A 16,543-nucleotide genomic window follows, 5' to 3' on the forward strand; every position below is an offset into this window, starting at 1 on the left:
GGGGCAGCCCTGCTTCACCCCTGAGGTGGCCTGAAATGTGGGTGTGTACCCACCAGGCACCCGCACGCACATGGGAACCGTCGCATAAAGGGCCTGCACCGCCCGCAGCGCCCAGCCACCCAGGCCGGCGCTCTCCAGCTTCTGCCACAGCAGATGCCGCGGGACCCTATCAAAGGCCTGCTTGAAGTCCACATAGCAGGCATACAACGGCTGCCCACGCGCCCGCTGCCGCTCAATGATGGCCCGCAGTGCAAGCTGCTGGTCACGGCAACCGTACCCTGGCCGGAACCCCGCCTGGCCAGATGCCCGAATGCCCGCCGCCTCAGTGTGGGTTGTAAACCTGCTCTGAAGCATGCTGGCAAACAGCTTGGCCGGCAGTGTGCCCACGGCAATGCCGCGGTAGCCGTCACAGCGCAGGTGGTCCGCACCAGGCTTGCGGATCGGTGTCAGCGCACTGATCGCCCACTGGGCCGGCAACGCCCCAATCCGTACACAGGCGTTAAGCAGCGCGACGAGCCAGCTCAGCCCCCACATCTTGGTGCTCGGATGGCGCGATGCCGAACAGCGTGGCCACCAGCTGTCTGGCAGCCCTCAGCGCAGCATCAGCCGCATCCAGCACCTTGTGCTTCTCCTCTTGAACGGCAGCTCGGTGCACGGGCAGCTCCTTGCCCAGAGCTTCTGCCACGCTGGCTGGATCCGGAGCCGCCAGGCTCATGGCGCACGCCATGAGCAGCTGGGCATGGGCCCGGTGGGCAGAGATCTGCACACAGGAGATGCATTCCAAGCACCATCATATGCGTCAGCCTCCCAACCAAGTGCCGAGTGTTGTGCACAAGCAGCCCAACAACCGCATCGCTTTCTTCACGTGACACCTGCTCACCTGGTAGCGGGTGGCACCACGCTCCCCCGCCAGCTGCACTGCATATTTAGCACCCGTCTGCCCTATGTTGAAGTGCTTGCTGAGTGCAGCAGACAGGGCATTGATGCGGCTGGCAAGCACGCTTGCTTGTCTGCCCTGCGTCCTAAGCCTCCGCAGGCGCACGAGCTCATCCGCACACAGCTCCAGCTCAGCTGAATACAGCTGCAGGCACAGCAGCAGAGCAAGATGGTTGAGATGTTAGCAACAATCTTTGCTGCAAACCCAAAAGAGTCTATCAAGCACCACATCCATCCATCCTACAGCTGCACCAGACTATCAGGCGAACGGGCACTGCCCTGCTCCCTGTCCCCATCCACCTGCATCAGCTCCACGCAGCACAGCGACCTGCCCATCACCGCACGCAGCGCCGGAGTGATGTCGGGGTGCGGCACAACCATCTCGCGAAGCACCTCATCAGCCCTGTCCGGCGCCAGCTGCTGCGCTTCAGCCAGGCGCAGCACGGTGGCCCTGCACAGCAGGCACAGCAGGCACAGCTGTCCCTTGACCTTCAGTGCTTGCTGGAGACAGCTGCCCCATGCAGACTGGAGCCATGGCCAGGCTGTTGCCCAGCAGTTGCAGCTTGTGCCACACCTGGCTGTGTCGTAGACTTGGATGGTAGGTGGAGTGGAAGCCGTCTTGACCAGCCGCTTGAAGCAGGCCAGCAGCTTCTTGCCCTCGGCCTGCAGCTGCATCAGGGCCTGCCTGCACTCTGGCGAGCCTGCGCCCTTCATGGCAGCTGCTGCGCGCTGGGATAGGCTGGACAGCGCGGCATCTGCCCCCCCGATCTCCAGGTGTGCCTGCTGGAGGAACTTCCGCTCCGCCGCATCAATGCTGTGCTTGTTCAGCAGGCGGCCGTAGCGCATGATCTGGCCCACCGGGGCGCGGCACTTCATGCAGGTCTTGCCCTCGGAGAAGCCCTCCTGCAGCAGTGCCAGGCATGACAGGGCGCCGGAAACGCTACAGGGTGTTGAAATCCGGATATTCAAAGAGAGGCGCTTGGTGCTTGCAAAGCAGGCCAGGAGCTGGAGGGGCGCTGTCGCACCTGGAGCATGTAGGGCGCCTCCCAGCTCTTGTCGGCCCGCCTGGTGTAGCCCCCACGCACCTCCTTGCCGCCATCCTGCACAGCCAGGAGGATGTGCATTGTAGTGCCAGCTGCCAAGGCCAGCGCCCGGGCGGGCCCGCTCCGTACCACAGCTGGCATGAGGGTACTCAGGCACTGCATGCCAGCACGTAACCACCAGCCTGCCCACCTTTGTCGAATGGATCTCGGCCGCTAGCTCCATGTAGCTGTCCATAGCAGACACCTGCGGCATGTGAACGACCACGGGGCCTTTGGGCGGACCCACCCAGGGGATGGCTGCTGGAGCAGATGGCTGATGGCTGCTGGTGCATGCCAGCGGCTGCTCACCGGCGTGGCGTGGCCGCACGGCAGGCAGATGAGCGGGTCCTGCTCCACCTCCTCATCAGACAGCTGCGTGATGCTGCACTCCTTGAACATGATTGGATCAAACACCTGTAGCCGAGGGGGCGGGAGGGCACAGAAGCGGCGGCAGGCGGCGGCAGTGGCACAACCGCGAGGGGTCTCGGCGGCAGGGCGGCATAGAGTGCAGATCCAGTCTTGTGCTGACTCACGGTGGTGGTCGTCAGCCCGTGGTTGATGCAGAACCGAGGCGGCGGGCAGGGCTCGCCACAGATGCTGGGGCACTGGCACCCACACGCCAGGCGCTTGGCGCAGCGCCGGTCGCAGGGCAGCCTCACACACGGCGCGCCACATGGCATGGGGCACTGGCCCTGCAGCACGGCCCAGCACAGCTGTCACTCAACCATCGTTGAGGTGGCGATGCAGGCGGAGCGCAGGCCCCAGCTTGCCGCTGGTGCAACGCCCACCTCGTGAGGGCACTCCCAGGTGCAGGGCTCTGCGCAGGGCGGGCAGTACTCTCCACACTTCTTCTGGCAGGCGCTGTGGCTGCACCGCACGCCGCACGGCTTGGCGCATGGAGGGCACTGGCTGCGGGGATGGCACCGCCCTTCGCAGCTGTGCCCGCAGAACAGCGTGCGCCCGCACGCCAGCCTGCACTCGGCATGGCTGCACTGATCCGGGGCCGGCAGCTGCATGCGCTGCGTCCCACTGGGCAGCTCCACTGTCAGGCTGCTGCCCTGCTGCTGAGTTGCAAGGTTGGGCAGCGCCCTCTCACCCAGCTGCAGCTGCTGGCACACCCAGCCCTGCAGGCACTTGCCGCAGGTGCTGCTGCAGGGGTGCTCGCAAGGCAGCAGAGACTTGCAGGAATGAGTGCACATCCATGGCATGCGCTGCGGCAGGATCCGGGCAGCAAGCGGGAGGGCAGCAAGTGAGTAGCTTCACCAATCCGCGCCGATGCAGATGGCAGAGCAGCTGTTAGGGTCACGGCCCAGCTGGTCCTGAAACGTGCGGCATGCGGCGCACCTTGGTCCTGGCCACGTCCGAGCACGGCACGCGGATGATGTGGCGGCAGTGGGGCATCTGCACCTCCAAGAGCTGCTCGCACTGCACGCTCTCCAGCTGGCTGGTCCTGCAGGCAGCCGCGCGCCCAAAAGGAAAGGTGAGGGTGGGAATCGCACCGCACTGCCAGAACGGTGCACCTTACCTCCAGCACTCCAGCTGCGCCATGGCATGGCCGCAGGGCAGGCGCACGCTGGGCACGCGCACACGGCACTGCCCGCACTGCTCGTGGCACTTGTGCTGGCAGGGGTGCCCGCACGGCTGCGGGCGGTTGCACGGCTTCATGCACTTGGCGAGGCGGTGTTGCGGGTCGTCGCTGTGGCAGAGCCTGCAAATAGGGAGTACACGTGGCAGGCATGCCGGCAATGCAGATAGCCATGTGTGGGTGCAGCTGTCAGCCTGGCAACACAAGAAGGCAGAATCATAGCCCTGCCGCTGCTGCAGTTGATGTTGGTTGCTGGACATCCTCACCTTGGGCAGGCATGCCCGCAGGGCTGCAGCCGCTCGGTGCAGCTGCGGGAGCAGCCGCCGTCGCTGACACGAGTGTCAAAGTCAGCTGGCTGCGAGACAGCGTTGATGGCGTCGGGGTGCTTCTGGCACACCAGGTGGAAGGCGGGGCCGATGGCGCCCTCCTGCTCAAACATGTCCACCACCTGCAGGCGGGAGGGGAGGACGGCAGGAAGGCGGGTCAAGGCGTCCAGCAGAAGCCGAGGCATCGACGTACGAGTTAAATCTTGAATCAAGGCCCAGCAAATGAGGCTCAGGCCCTCCCACCTGTGGCCAGATGCCTGGCTGCTTGCTGTTGACGAGGCATTCCGAGTTGCCGATGATGAACATGCCCTCCTTGGCCCGGGACAGCAGCACGTTGGTGCGGTTTTGCAGCCGCACAAACCCGATCTGATTGTCCCTGCAGCACAAGAAGGCACAGGGAGGGGACGGGGAAGGCACAGCAGGCGGCAGTCGGCTGGAGTCGAGAAAGTGCAGAGTCAAGGGGAGCAGGACTGCTGCTAGTGCCCCCTCGTCTCCCTCACCTGTTGGAGCGCACAAGGGACAGGATGATGATGCGGTTCTCCTCCCCCTGCAGCAGTGCGGCTAATCGTGAACATTCCTAACCCTGGGGCACCACATACTGCCGCTGGAAGGCTAAGATGACGCTGACCTGGTAGTTATCGATGGTGGCCAGACGCACGGCATCCTTCATGCTGACCTCGCGCCCAGCACCTGCAACCAAAGGGCAACCATGTCAGCAGCCAGGGTGGTCGCAGCAGGAGATAGGTCCATGCTGGGGGAGGCAGTGCCTCGTCAGCTTCTGCCACCTCAGCGCCACCTCAGCCGTCCTGCCACTCACCTGCCGCCGGTGCCCCCTCTGGCTCCTCCAGCTCCGCCAGCTCAGCAGCATCCCGCTCATCCATGGAGATGCAGAAGTGGCGGGAGGCCTCGCGCCGCAGCTGCAGCAGCTGACCCACGTAGGGCGTCAGGATCGTGATGCTACCTGCAGGCGGCCACAGGCGCAGCGGGAGAGTACTCCATCAACCAAGCAAGCCTGCTGCACGCATGCCAGCAGTGTCGACTGCATTGCCAGCAGCTGGCTGGTGGGACACACTTCGCTGCTGCCTCCTTCACTCGCCTCCTCCGTAGCCGTTCTGCACCAGGTAGCGCGCCAGGCGGGTGGCCATCTGGGCCTCGTGGGCGTTGAACTTGGAGGACAGGTCGTCCCTGTCGCCGCCCTCGGGCGCGGTGTGGGTCATCCAGAACACGCAGCGCTGCATGCCCTTGACGGCGCGGTAGCGGTGCACCTTGGGATGGTCCTGCAGCAGGCCACGTGCAGGGGAGGGCGGCAGGCTCAGATGCCGGGAGTGACAGTGGCAGAGGCTGGCAGGCAAGCTCGGCATGGAGATCAGCACCAACGCCAGGGAAGGACGGGGAGAGCTTGCCTTGAGGCTGGGGTAGATGGTGGCCCTGATGAAGCGGCTGATCTCGGGGCGCATGCGGTGCTGCTCCGACAGCGTGTTGACAGGCAGGCCGCCCTGCCGCACGACGCGCTCAAACAGGGACAGGTCCAGGTTGTAGCCGCTGTTGGAATCCATGGACAGCTGGTAGGTCTGCGGGTGGGGAGGGGAGGCACGGGAGTGAAGGTTGGTGGCTGGCGCGGGAGGCAACAGGCACGGCAGCTCGGCAGGCTGGGCCCGGTGGCGGCGGCGGTGGGTGGCAGGCGCCTCGGCTGGCCTGGCTCGGCTGGCAACGTGGCCTGGTACGGCTGGGAACGTGGCGCCTGGCCTGCCCCTGCACTTGCCTGGACCTTGGGGCGCAGCTGCTCGTGGTCACCGATGAGGATCAGCTGCTCGGTGTGGCGGGTGAGGGAGGCCAGCACATGAGCCTCCAGCACCTCGGCAGCCTCCTCGCACACCACAATCTGCAGGGCAGCGACCGAGCGGCGCGAAGGAACACGGCAGGCTGTGTCGGCGAGCAGGCAGAATGCACGCAGCCAGCGCCAGCCTGCGGACTGGTCATGCTAAGCTGCAGAGGCTGGCAGTACCAAGATGAAGCAAGGCAACCCCAGCCTCCACAGCCGACCTTGACCCCCAGGGAGGCGATGAGGCTTTGGTGCAGAGCCACGCCAGATGTGGTGGCCCCAATCACTTTGGCTCCTCGCAGAACCTGCAGGCAGGACCAGGGGGGACAGGCAAGCATCAGGCAGGTACCAGGCAGGCAGGCGGGGATAGATGGGGCGCTATCCAAAGATGAGCCACAAGCCCAGCGGCGCGCAGCCCACCTCGAGATTGCTGGAGTCGTGCACGCGGCGCAGGCGGTCGATGCAGCCAGAGTAGAGCTCCATCTTGCGGTGCAGCGAGGACAGCAGGTCCTCCTGCAGGGTGCGCTTCAAGTGGTCCACCAGGCGCTGCCGCTGCGGCCTGCTCGGCGGGCACGGCAGAACAGGACGCAGCAGCGAGGTCATCCCACCGTGACGTCGTTGCACCCTGCATGTGCCGAAGCAGGAGCAGCAAGCACGTGCGGTGTCATCGCTGCTCCCCGAGCAGGCTGGCGGCAGGCTCACATGGGGAGGGCCCAAGCGTCGTCTGCATCCAGCAGCCTGGCCGCACCCGCCCCCTCCACTGACTCCAGGCTGCTGATGCTGCTTGCGTCGTCATCCATCTCAGCAACAGCCGCATCATCTGCAGCAGGCAAGTACGGCGGGCAGGGGGGAGGCTGTCAGGCATCACCTCGTGCACCAGCCTGGCACCACGTCCAGCGCAGCTCATGGGGTGGCCCCAGCAGCAGCCACAATGATGGCAGCTGTGCAATATGCTTGCCTGTCTCAGCAGGCTGGGGCTCCTCTGGGCCCACCTCGACATCCATTTCGGCCAGCACACCAAAGCCGCGGCGGGCAAGCGCCTGCACCTGCTGTGCCCGCTGTGCCTGCTGCGCCCGCTGTGCCTGCTGCTCGCTGACGCCCCGCCCTGGCTGCTGGCTGGCTGTCGGGCGCTGCAGGTCTTTGCCATGCATCCACCTGCCCCATGCTGCAGCCGATGACTGGCCTGGCTGCCAGTCACTGCCAGTCTCCCCCACCTGCACAATTGGAAGCGCTCACATGTCAGCGTCCCAGGTTAGCCAGCCTGGTGGGCGAAGCGCCCAGATCAGTGAGGCGCCGCCACGCAATGGCCCACCAGTGAGAGGTACAGGTCAGGCGCCAGTGATTCAAGATGGTCCCTCACTGCATACCATGGCAGAGAGTTCCTGCAACCAGCAGGGCGGGTTTGCTGACACGCTATTCAGCACAGCCAATTTGCCTTCATCATAGTGTGGGCTCACTGCTTCAAGCATCTCACCTGACGGCTGCCAGCTTCTCCACAATCTCCTTGCAGTCCCGCTCGTACTGCTCCATGCTCCCATAGCACTCGGCAGCCAGGCGCCGCTCTGCAAGGCAACACTTTGTATTTATGTAGAACGGCAATTGGTGCAGTTACCAGGGGGCAGGCTATCAAGTGTATGGTGGCACAACACTCTGATGCTGCGCCCGCCGGGGGCAGCAGGTCGCTGTGGCACTTGCCTGCCATCTTGGCCTGGCTCCCCCTCGTGATCTCGTGCAGGCTATGCTGCTGGAGTGCCGCCGACTTGGATCTTCAGCAGGCCAAGCGCACAACAGGAGGTCAGAAAGGGAACAGCTGGGAAGTGGCTGCTGCGCTCCTGGCGAGGGAAGCCGCGCTTTGCTTCTGCCGCTGGCCACGGCAGCCAGGAGCACAACCACTCACTTGCTACCGATGCGGATCATCTCTTCTGGAGCCTCAATCAGCCCCGCCAGCTTCACTCCTTCCAGGAACTGGTCCAGCGCGTGGTTGGTGTAGCACACGCACAGCACTGGCAGCTCGCTGGCCGCCAGGTTGTGCAGCAGCGCCCGCATGAGCTGGATGCCAAGGTATGTCTTGCCGGTGCCGGGGGGGCCCTGGATGAGAGCCAGCTGCTGCATCAGGCCGGCCTGCGCCAGGCAGGCAGCAGGCATCGAGTATAAGCAGGACTGGATGCGGCCTTGTGGCTTCCAGTGGTCAGCAAGATATTCCAGGACAGAGGCGGCACCCATGCCGCGCCACAAGCACCAACCCGTTGTCTGCCGGTGCGCAATGCTGCGGGTCCAAGCGCCACCAAGTGCATGTGTACCTTGAGGGAGGCAATCTGGTCCGGGTCCAGAGTCGTAAGCGCGGTCAGGGCGGCAGTCGGGAAGGCGTCGGAGTGCAGCAGGCTGACTGCCTCTAACTCCTGCTTCCAGCGGGCTGCCCGCTGGGGAGCCAGTTCAGCCACCTTGCTACCATCAACCAGCACAGAGAGGTCGTACACATGCTTGCTGGTGCCGAGGAAGGCTGGCGGCTGCACCTCTGCTGCGTGGCCTGCAGAGCGGGGAGGCAGGTGCCAACGCGATTGAGCAGGCTGGAATGAGGTGGAGTTGGAGCCAGGCGAGAACAGGCAGGCAGGCAAAAGCTTGAATCTGACAGGTGGCCTGCGCTGCAGTTCATGCGGTGATACCCACCTGGGTGCACGGTGGCGGCATGTACTGTAGGAGGCACAAGGTACTGCTGCAGGGGCAAGAGCTCCATGCGCTGCAGCGCCTTGAGAATGGGGTCATACGCAAAGAAGCTGCCACTGGATTGCAGCATGACCACGCCGCTGCTTGGGGAGACGGCATCGAGGGCGGGAGGGGCGCGCCACTGCTGCCTGCCGCTGCCGCCGGCGCCGGTGCTGCTGGCGGTAAGCAGCTGAACCACCTCCCGTAGATCCTCCGCATGGCTCAGTCCAGACCCCAGGCTGCAGCATAGAATGGCGTTAAGAGTAACATGAAGCATCCACTGGACACAAAACACAAGCTCCAGCAGGATGGCTGTGGAACATGGCAGCACCTGATGCCGATGCTTGGCCGGAAGTCTGCTGGGGGGTTGCGAGGTGCCAGCCTGTCCACGTCCCGCTGGCTGATGGTGGCAAACACCAGGCGCTCTTCCTCTGCGCCGCCCGCTTGCATGGATGGGGGCAGCAGAAGGCAGACAAGCGTGCCGTGCTGCAGGCGCTTGGTTTTGGTCCAGAAGTCCCGGCGCTGCTCGGTGGTCTTGCGAGCGCTGCTCTCCAGATCATCAAAGGTGATCTGCATGGCAGGGCACACGCAACGTCACATCACATGTGTCGTTGCAGGCGGTGGACCGAGGCAGAAAGATGCATGCCAGGAGGGAGACGCGCAAAAGCAGGCAGGCATGCACAGAGCGGCGCGACAAGCACTCACGATGAAGTGCACTCCAGCCCACTTGTTGAGGTGCACCGCCTCCACCACAACGTTCTTGTAATCAAACACCTGGGGCAGTAGAAGGAGCAGAGACTGTTTGGCAAGAAAGCAACTAATCAAGCAGTCGAGATCCTGGCATGCACAAGCGGCCACCACGGCTTCCCTTGTCTGGCTAGGCCAGTGAGGCGACCATTCACACTCTCACCCTGACATCGCGGATGGCAGATGCAGCGACAGACAGCAGCAGCCTGCCCTGCTGCGTGCCGCCGCCTGCGGCACCTGCGCTGCGGCGAGCGCTTGCCGCCTGGTACGCCGCCACTCCAGCACACAGCTCAGCGATGATGTCGTGGCGCATCAGCCTGAGGCGTGCACGTGGGATTGGGGCACACACACTGCCTCAACAGGTGATCTCCAGGTACCCAGGTGCCCACACGGCGTGCCTGGCGCCTCTGCTCCAGGCTGCATCATGCACACAGCTGCCCCGACCTGAACTGTCGGTCGATGTGTGCCTCTGCCGAGCCGGGGGGCAGGTGGCTGGAGGGGCCCTTGGGCAGGTAGGGTGCCACGCTGCACAGCACCTCGTCGCTGGTGGGCATGATGGAGATGCGGCGGATGTCGGCGTGGTCATTGCTGTGCCTGCGCACATCCGTGGAGGCGAGAAGACACGATGCAGGCCCATGCTCAGTCCTTGTGTAGTTTGTGGCCGGGGCTCCACCTGGCCGACAGACCTCGTGGCATCCACATTCGCAGGCTTAGCAGCAGCCCCTCTCACCCACCTGCGCCCTGCCCCGCGCAGCTCCCCTGGCCCCTCCAGCAGGCTCTGACCTCCCTGCTGCTTGCCAAACAGCCGATCGTGCGTGGCATTCTGCTTCCGCATGTGCTCGCGGCACCGCTTCTGGTCAGCCTCGTACTCCTGCCGCTGCTCGTGCTGCAGTAGCAACCTGCAGCAGGATGCAGCACGTCTGACCTCAAGAACATATCTGGTTTTCTGCGTGGTACGCACAATCTGTCCACACAAACGGTGCAGATGCCAGGCTGGCTGGCTGGCAGGCAGGCAGGCGAGCGGGCAGGCACAGCAGGCGCAGCAGGCGCAGCACGTAGCGCAGGTAGCACCTGTGGATGTCCTCCACCCGCCCCGCGACCACAGCATGCAGCGGTGCCCTGCCCTGCTCCTCTTCCAGGCTGGAGCAGAAGGCCGTGATGGCATCGGTGCACGCGCTGGCGCCGGCTGCCAGGCGCCGCCGCTTGTCCTCAAACTTGAGAAGCACCTCGTAGAAGAAAGCCGCAATGGGCTGCGCCAGCTCGCCGCAGTCCGCTGGCGCCCAGCGGGCACGGTCCCGCTGCACCAGGCAAACGTGGGCAGGGTCCCAGGCACGCATGTGAGAGAGTGGGCCAACAGGGGCGCAGACGACCTCGCTGCTGGCGCGCGCGGTATCAACACGATGTGGAAGGGGAGACGAGGGGGCACGCGAGGGCTGCACACCTACCTCGCCCACTGTGTGCCTGGGGTCGGCATCTGCGATGCTGCCGGCGGCAGCCAGCTGCGACAGGCAGGTAGCCACTGCCTGGGGGTCTAGCGTGTCTGCGATGCGGGCCAGCACCGGGTTGCTCAGCTCAGTCAGAGGGTTGTTGAGGAAGCGGCGGCTGGTGACCAGGTGCAGCAGCGGCACGATGACACGCTGGAAGGACACCAGGGTGCGGTTGTTGCCTGCCTGCAGCCACGTGGCAGCCGGGGAGCACGACAGTTGCGCAGCATGCAAAACATAAAAGGATCTGGTTGGCGGCAGCGAGGTGTGGCCACGTCTCGTGCGGCGTGGGCGCACCAAGCGGAGGCACCTGGCAGGCGCTGCCGCTGGGGCTGGCGGCGCAGAGCACTGGGTGCTGGCTCACCCGAATCGTGAAGGGCGCGCGGCAGATCTCCTCTATGGCCTGCAGGCAGTGGCTGTCGGGGCCACCCAGCAGCTGCAGCACATAGCCTGCATCCTCCTGCAGGCGGCTGTACGCGTCCTGCACCAGACTGGCCATGTTGAACTGGCTGCCTTGCAACGTCAGGCTGCCGCGGGCATAACCGGGCAGCAGGCTGACGCCATTGGAGCGCTCCCTCCTGTCTGCCGGCGCCCCCCGAGAGCTTCCCAGGCTCGAGGCAGCTGCAAGCGCAGTCGCGACCTCCAGCCATGTTCAGGTGCGCATCGGACCGCCTGCCTGTATATTCGCAACACGTGCAGCGCAGAAGGTGCAAGGCCACCCCGGGTGGCAACAAGGTCTCCGTGGTGACCGTGTTGGGCCAGGTCACCGCCGACCTGGCGGGCGCTACCAGTCCCGAGGGCGCTGTGGCGGCGGCCTGTGCTGGCCACCAGAAGACATCAGAGACAGAGGTTGTTACATGTGTGTGTCATGCAGCGGGCGCATCAGTGCTCTGGGGCATGCGTCGTCTCGTAATCGAGGTGCACATACGCCCGCGCCACCTCTGGCAGCATCTCCAGCTTGAACTGCAGCGCCTCGCCTATGTCGTGAGCTTCTTTGAGCCGCATGTCTTCCGGCAGTACGATGTCGATTTCCGCAATGAATGTTGAGCCGTAGCTGAAGGCTCTGCAGGTGCGAAAGTCACAGATACAGGCCTTTAGTGCCACACAGGCGTTGCATCAGGGCGCGCTGTCGCCTGTGCCGGCCACCGCTGTTCCTCTGATGATCTGCGGCCCCGGGGTCCAAGCTCACCGCACGGTGTCGATCTGGTGCACGCGCTGGTCGTGGTAGAAGGCCAGGTACGTCAGCTTTTGCAGCAGCTCGGGCGGCGCCGACAGCCCCACCAGGTTGAGAATGTGCTCCCGCGCCTGGCAGCAGGCAGACAGGGAAGCAGCTCGATGGAGCCAGGCGCAAACCGGTGCAGCAAAGTGATGTGTTGGCACGCCAGCACGCATGCTGCTGCCGAACGGCAGCAGGGCGCACCTGGCTGCCCCAGGCCCACACCACCCAGAGCGACAGCAGTATGGCGATGGTTGGGTCCCAGAAGGCCGCGACGCGGGCGCCCAGCAAGGCACCTGCGTCAGAGGAGAGGCAACAGCAATGCAGGCGCAGTTGGCTGGCTGCAGCACCACATATGCTGGGAAGGCTTCGCACGCTGGATGCTGGTTGGGGCCACAGCCCACCAGAGCGGCTCCGCTCCTGCAGATGCCGTCAGCCTCACCCTTCAGCCACAGCCCTGCCCCTCACCCGCAGCCCTGCCCCTCACCCGCCAGGCCCACCCCGTTGACCAGCACATCGTTCAGGTGGTCTAACGCAAACGCCCGCACCGCGGGGTTGCGGTTGCCGCGGCAGAAGAGGAACAGCGCGAGCTTCATCACCACCACAAACACAGTGGCGCCGGAGATGAGCCACAGCTGTTGCGTGGGCAGGCCCTCGTCTTGTGGCGGGCTGATGAGCGCCTGGCAGGCGGAGAAGAAGGGGAGCGGGCCAGGCAAGTCCGGGGATCGGTGCTTCAAGGAAGGGGAGCGGGCACGCGTCCGCTGGCGCCACCTCGCAGGTTCACACGCCCACATCATACCGCAGCCCCAGGGTCGCACCTTGACCGACTCGAGGATCACACTGATGCAGGCCGTGGCCATGCAGGTGGAGAAGACAATGACGCCTGCAGGCAATTGGGGTCCAGCGGGGAAGGCGGGAAAGGTGATGGACCCTCTCTCATCCACCTCACACGGCCAGGGGACGTGGCCTGGCAACACCGCCAGAGGCGGCAGCTGCTTCACAAGAGCCCCGCGAAGCGCCGGCTGCTCACGGGAAGCCCTGCCCCGCGGCAGCGCCTCACCCAGCGGCTCCATGCGCTCCTTCCCAACCGGATACAAGTACTTGTTCTCCCGCTTGGACTGCCAGGACGTGTAGTACAGCATGGCTGGAGCACACACAAGTTGGGGTTGTTGTTGTTTTCTTCCTGTTTGTTTTCTGGCTTTGTACTTGCCAGCAACAGCGAAGGCCGCCGCACGTGAGCCACCCACCAGAGGAGATGACATCCAGCACGGCATCGATGGTGGCCGTGTAGAGCGACAGCGAGCCCGACACCACCGCGATCCCCACCCGCACCGCCAGCAGCACGCAGTTGGCGGCAAACGACAGGTTCAACGCGCGCGCCACCGCCGCATCCTCCTGCGCCGGCACGAGCAGGTGGGCCAGCCGGCGGCTCAGCGCCCCAGGCAGCCAGTTGGAAATCGCGAGGCGCCTGTTCCTCTGGCTTGCTGTCTGCCCAACTGCGACAGAGCACGCGGTGCGGATGTGCTGACGACACCGAGGTGTCTGACAGGCACCGCACCTCCTCGCGGTCGTTGGAGTAGAGGCCCCTGTGGATGGCTTGCGTCCCCAGCAGTGAGTCGATATGCTCGTTCTGCGCCAGGTAGTAGTCCTCGAGCGCGGCCCGCCGGCTCCTGCTGGTGCCATTCAGCAACCTCTGCAGTGCCAGGCCAGCACAGGGTGGTGGTGGTGCAACGGGTTGAGTGGGACCCGCCGCGTCGGAAGCCGAGCCGGTAGGCGAGCGGCGGGCCCCGTCTGGGGCCTAACCCAGCGCTGCCCAGCACTGGGCAGGGCTCTGCTGAATTTCCCACCGAACATGCTCTGCCCAGCGCAAGTGCTGCACATGCAGCGCGAACAGGGCGCTTGTGGGCAGCGCCAGCGCCTCGTTAGCGCTGGAGCGGCGGCGGTGACCAGCGCTGCCCAGCACCAGCGCCGCCCAGCACTGCCCCCGGGGTGCTGAGCAACCCTGGTCGGTGGGAAATTCAGCAGAGCCCTGCCCAGTGCTGGGCAGCGCTGGGTTAGGCGCCAAATGGGCGGCGGCGGCGGCGGCGCAGAGGGCTTGCCTCACCGCACTCCACGCATCTTGTCGCGCACCTCTAGCTGTTCCGGCGTCTTCTTATGCTGCGCGAGCAGCGCAATGGGCGCGCTGAAGCTGGGCCGAGCCAAGCCAGGTTTGCGGGCAGGGGAGTTCGCCCTTGAAGTGCCAGCCTCGATTTCGCCAATACTCGAGAGCAGTGGGGCGGTGGGGTCGGAAGTTTGCGACATCTAGGGCTCTCACCCACATGCGGGCAGTTTCAAGGAGCACTGCTCACATAAGCTGTGCTCAGGCCGCAAGAGAAGCGACGGTTCTGATCGCTGGCGGCCCTAGTCGCATGGTCAGGGCGGCTGCCAGCTGGCGGCCACGCTGGCAGCCGCCAAAGATGATCCAGCTGCAGGCATCTTCAAAGATGATCCATGGATCATCTTTGGCATCTTCAAAACTCATTGGTCAATGCTGCAATGATTTACACATGCCCTAGGAGAAATGCCGAGCACATCCTTCATCTGCCCCCCCCCCCCCCTCTTGAAGCCCCGCGATCCCGCCGCCTCGTTGCAGCCGCCACGTGGCGTGCACACCGCCGCCAACTTCTGGCCGATCTGGCAGGCCGGCACTGCCATCTGGCAGAACTAGGCCAGCACATCTGCGGCAGCAGCAGGCAGGCGGCCTCAGCGCTGGGTTTGGCAGCATAGGCACCAGTGGCGGGCTGCAACACTGGCAGGGCACAGCCCGCCGCACACAACTTACGGTATCCGACGATGTGACCCGGTGCCCGCACAGCCTTCAGCCGTGGCTTGGTGCGATACAGGGCGCAACCCCGGGCGCTCAAGGTGAAGCGCAGGCAGCCAGACATGGTGCGGCACAACTTGCAGCAGGCGGCATAGGTGGTGGCGCCCTTGACGCGCAGGGCGGGCTTGTCGACGAAACGGGCGCCGCGCACAGGCTTTCCGCACTTGCGCTTGAAGCAGGTGCGCTTCTTGGGCGCTGAAGGAGAGTGGAGAAGCGGGGTGGCAGGCCTCAGCAGCTCAAGTGTGCAGTTCCTCAACACCCACCAACAAAAATTCCCTGCCCCCCATCCCAACGCAGGCACAGCTCTGTTGTGCTCACCAGCGGCGATGCTGGCTCCAGCAACAGAAGCACGCACGGCAGTCTTTGGGAGGGCGCTCCGGGCAAGGGGGCAAGTCTGGCACCACACTGAGTTGGGGCACTTGGTGTGACGCCCCTCCACAATTCGGTCGCCCACCTTGCAATACTCTGCATGGCCGGGGCCACATGGGAGGCCGGCGTCTGGTGGGGATCCGCCAACAGGGGTTTGGCCTCACGCCGCGGGTGCCGCGGGTGACAGCCGCCCCCGTGGCCAGCAAGCTCGCTAGTTGGCTTCCAGGCAGCAGCCAGGCATGCTCACCATAGCACTGCTCCCTCGGCTTGTCGCAACGCTTTTCATCGAACGGCGACTGGCTGCATGTCTCTGCGGGCGGGGGGTGGGTGGGGCACAGGGCGGTGGTGGCCAGGGGGCGGGACTGCATTTACGTGGGCCCCTGGGGTGTGGGCCCCCGCAGTGTGGGCCCCTGGGCTGGCGATGGCTGCGGCGGCACGCCCTGTTGTGAGCGGCGGCGCTGGACGCAGCACCCCGTTGTCGGAGCCGGAGCTGCAGCACCTGCGGTTCCTGAGGCGCCTTCTGGCGCTGCCGCGCAGCACCCCCGCCGCCACTATCCTGGCAGAGGCAGGCCAGCCGCCGCTCCATGCCCACTGGCTGCGGCAGGCAGCCCGCCTGTGGAACAGCTTGGTGACCGCCCCTGAGGGCAGCATGCCGCGGCTGGTCGTGCAGGCAGCGGCAGCGGTGGCAGTAGATTTGCGCAGACGTGCCGCCACAGCGGCAGCCTTGGGCCGCCCAGCTGGCGCACAGCCTCCGGGCTGTGGGCCTGACGTTTGAGCCGCTCCACATGGACAAGATCAGCCCGGACGGCGCGCAGCAGGCAGCCTTGCGGCTCCACCTGGCGCGTGTGACGCAAGAGACGCCCGCCCACACCCGGCTGCGCCACTACTTCTAGGCCGCGGCTAAGAAAGGCCTTCTTTGAAGGCGCTGGAGCTAGTGTCTAAACCCTCCGAGAGGGCACAGGTTCGATTCCTCCCATGTCGAAACTTTGTGAGGACAAACGCGGCATAGCTGACCGGCTCAGCGCCAATCCAAGCCAATTCCTTCGGGAACGCCTAATAGAATCGCCAAGGCTTCGGCACAGGCCTCCCCGGGACCCATTCACTACTAGTGGGGGGTACTGCACTTGGCGCGTCGGGCAGATCAAATAATGGTCTAAAGCTAGACGTTAAAACCGGGAAGTTAAGCTTGTGGAGGCTCTTCCCCACCTTTACCTTTACCTTTACTTCTGCGATGTGCGCCCGGAGTGTTGTAGCCTGGATGGCTATGGCCGCCCACCGTATGTCACGGAGGTGCGTGAACGGCGCTGCCGCCGCGGCCTGACCGAGCTGCGCACAGGCATGCACTGGGGGGCGGAGGAGCAGGGGCGACGCACTGGCACGCCCCGCGAGCAGCGCGTGTGCCCGCACTAT

General features: G+C 65.0%; 2 protein-coding genes across 2 annotated transcripts; both read right to left on the reverse strand.

The window, feature by feature from the left end:
- Window positions 1–499: 499 nt before the first annotated feature.
- CHLNCDRAFT_144939 (hypothetical protein) lies at window positions 500–11,184 on the reverse strand (the record flags this gene model as incomplete). The annotated part of the gene is made up of 37 exons (XM_005848429.1): window positions 500–760; window positions 881–1,081; window positions 1,237–1,387; window positions 1,511–1,839; window positions 1,962–2,036; window positions 2,170–2,223; window positions 2,328–2,432; window positions 2,552–2,623; window positions 2,807–2,835; window positions 3,049–3,142; window positions 3,363–3,468; window positions 3,544–3,726; window positions 3,870–4,051; window positions 4,173–4,305; window positions 4,430–4,476; window positions 4,558–4,619; window positions 4,747–4,886; window positions 5,022–5,206; window positions 5,303–5,500; window positions 5,698–5,811; window positions 5,973–6,056; window positions 6,172–6,310; window positions 6,454–6,571; window positions 6,770–6,881; window positions 7,064–7,133; window positions 7,226–7,313; window positions 7,656–7,872; window positions 8,052–8,278; window positions 8,419–8,693; window positions 8,786–9,024; window positions 9,160–9,228; window positions 9,365–9,518; window positions 9,646–9,795; window positions 9,936–10,100; window positions 10,234–10,499; window positions 10,647–10,871; window positions 11,050–11,184. The coding sequence occupies 37 exons, from the start codon at window positions 11,182–11,184 to the stop codon at window positions 500–502; spliced, it is 5,454 nt and encodes a 1,817-aa protein (XP_005848491.1).
- A 341-nt stretch (window positions 11,185–11,525) lies between these two features.
- Window positions 11,526–14,260, reverse strand: CHLNCDRAFT_59655 (hypothetical protein). The gene is made up of 9 exons (XM_005848430.1): window positions 14,032–14,260; window positions 13,460–13,594; window positions 13,149–13,296; window positions 12,962–13,045; window positions 12,720–12,784; window positions 12,389–12,581; window positions 12,106–12,197; window positions 11,875–11,990; window positions 11,526–11,748 (listed from the first exon to the last, which is right to left on the reverse strand). Exons 1-9 carry the CDS (start codon window positions 14,200–14,202, stop codon window positions 11,568–11,570), a joined length of 1,185 nt encoding a protein of 394 aa, XP_005848492.1. The 5' UTR covers window positions 14,203–14,260; the 3' UTR covers window positions 11,526–11,567.
- Window positions 14,261–16,543: the final 2,283 nt, after the last annotated feature.

The sequence above is a fragment of the Chlorella variabilis genome, assembly GCF_000147415.1.
Source record: "Chlorella variabilis unplaced genomic scaffold CHLNCscaffold_8, whole genome shotgun sequence".
NCBI lineage: Eukaryota > Viridiplantae > Chlorophyta > Trebouxiophyceae > Chlorellales > Chlorellaceae > Chlorella > Chlorella variabilis.

Excerpts from the sequence above, each read along its gene's own strand:
- CHLNCDRAFT_59655 (XM_005848430.1), bottom strand. The coding sequence starts at position 14,202 with ATGTCGCAAACTTCCGACCCCACCGCCCCACTGCTCTCGAGTATTGGC. Across the intron at positions 13,297-13,459 it reads ACTCCAACGACCGCGAGGAG|GAGGATGCGGCGGTGGCGCG; the intron begins GTGCGGTGCCTG and ends GTGCCGGCGCAG. Across the intron at positions 11,991-12,105 it reads TGTGGGCCTGGGGCAGCCAG|GCGCGGGAGCACATTCTCAA; the intron begins GTGCGCCCTGCT and ends GCCTGCTGCCAG.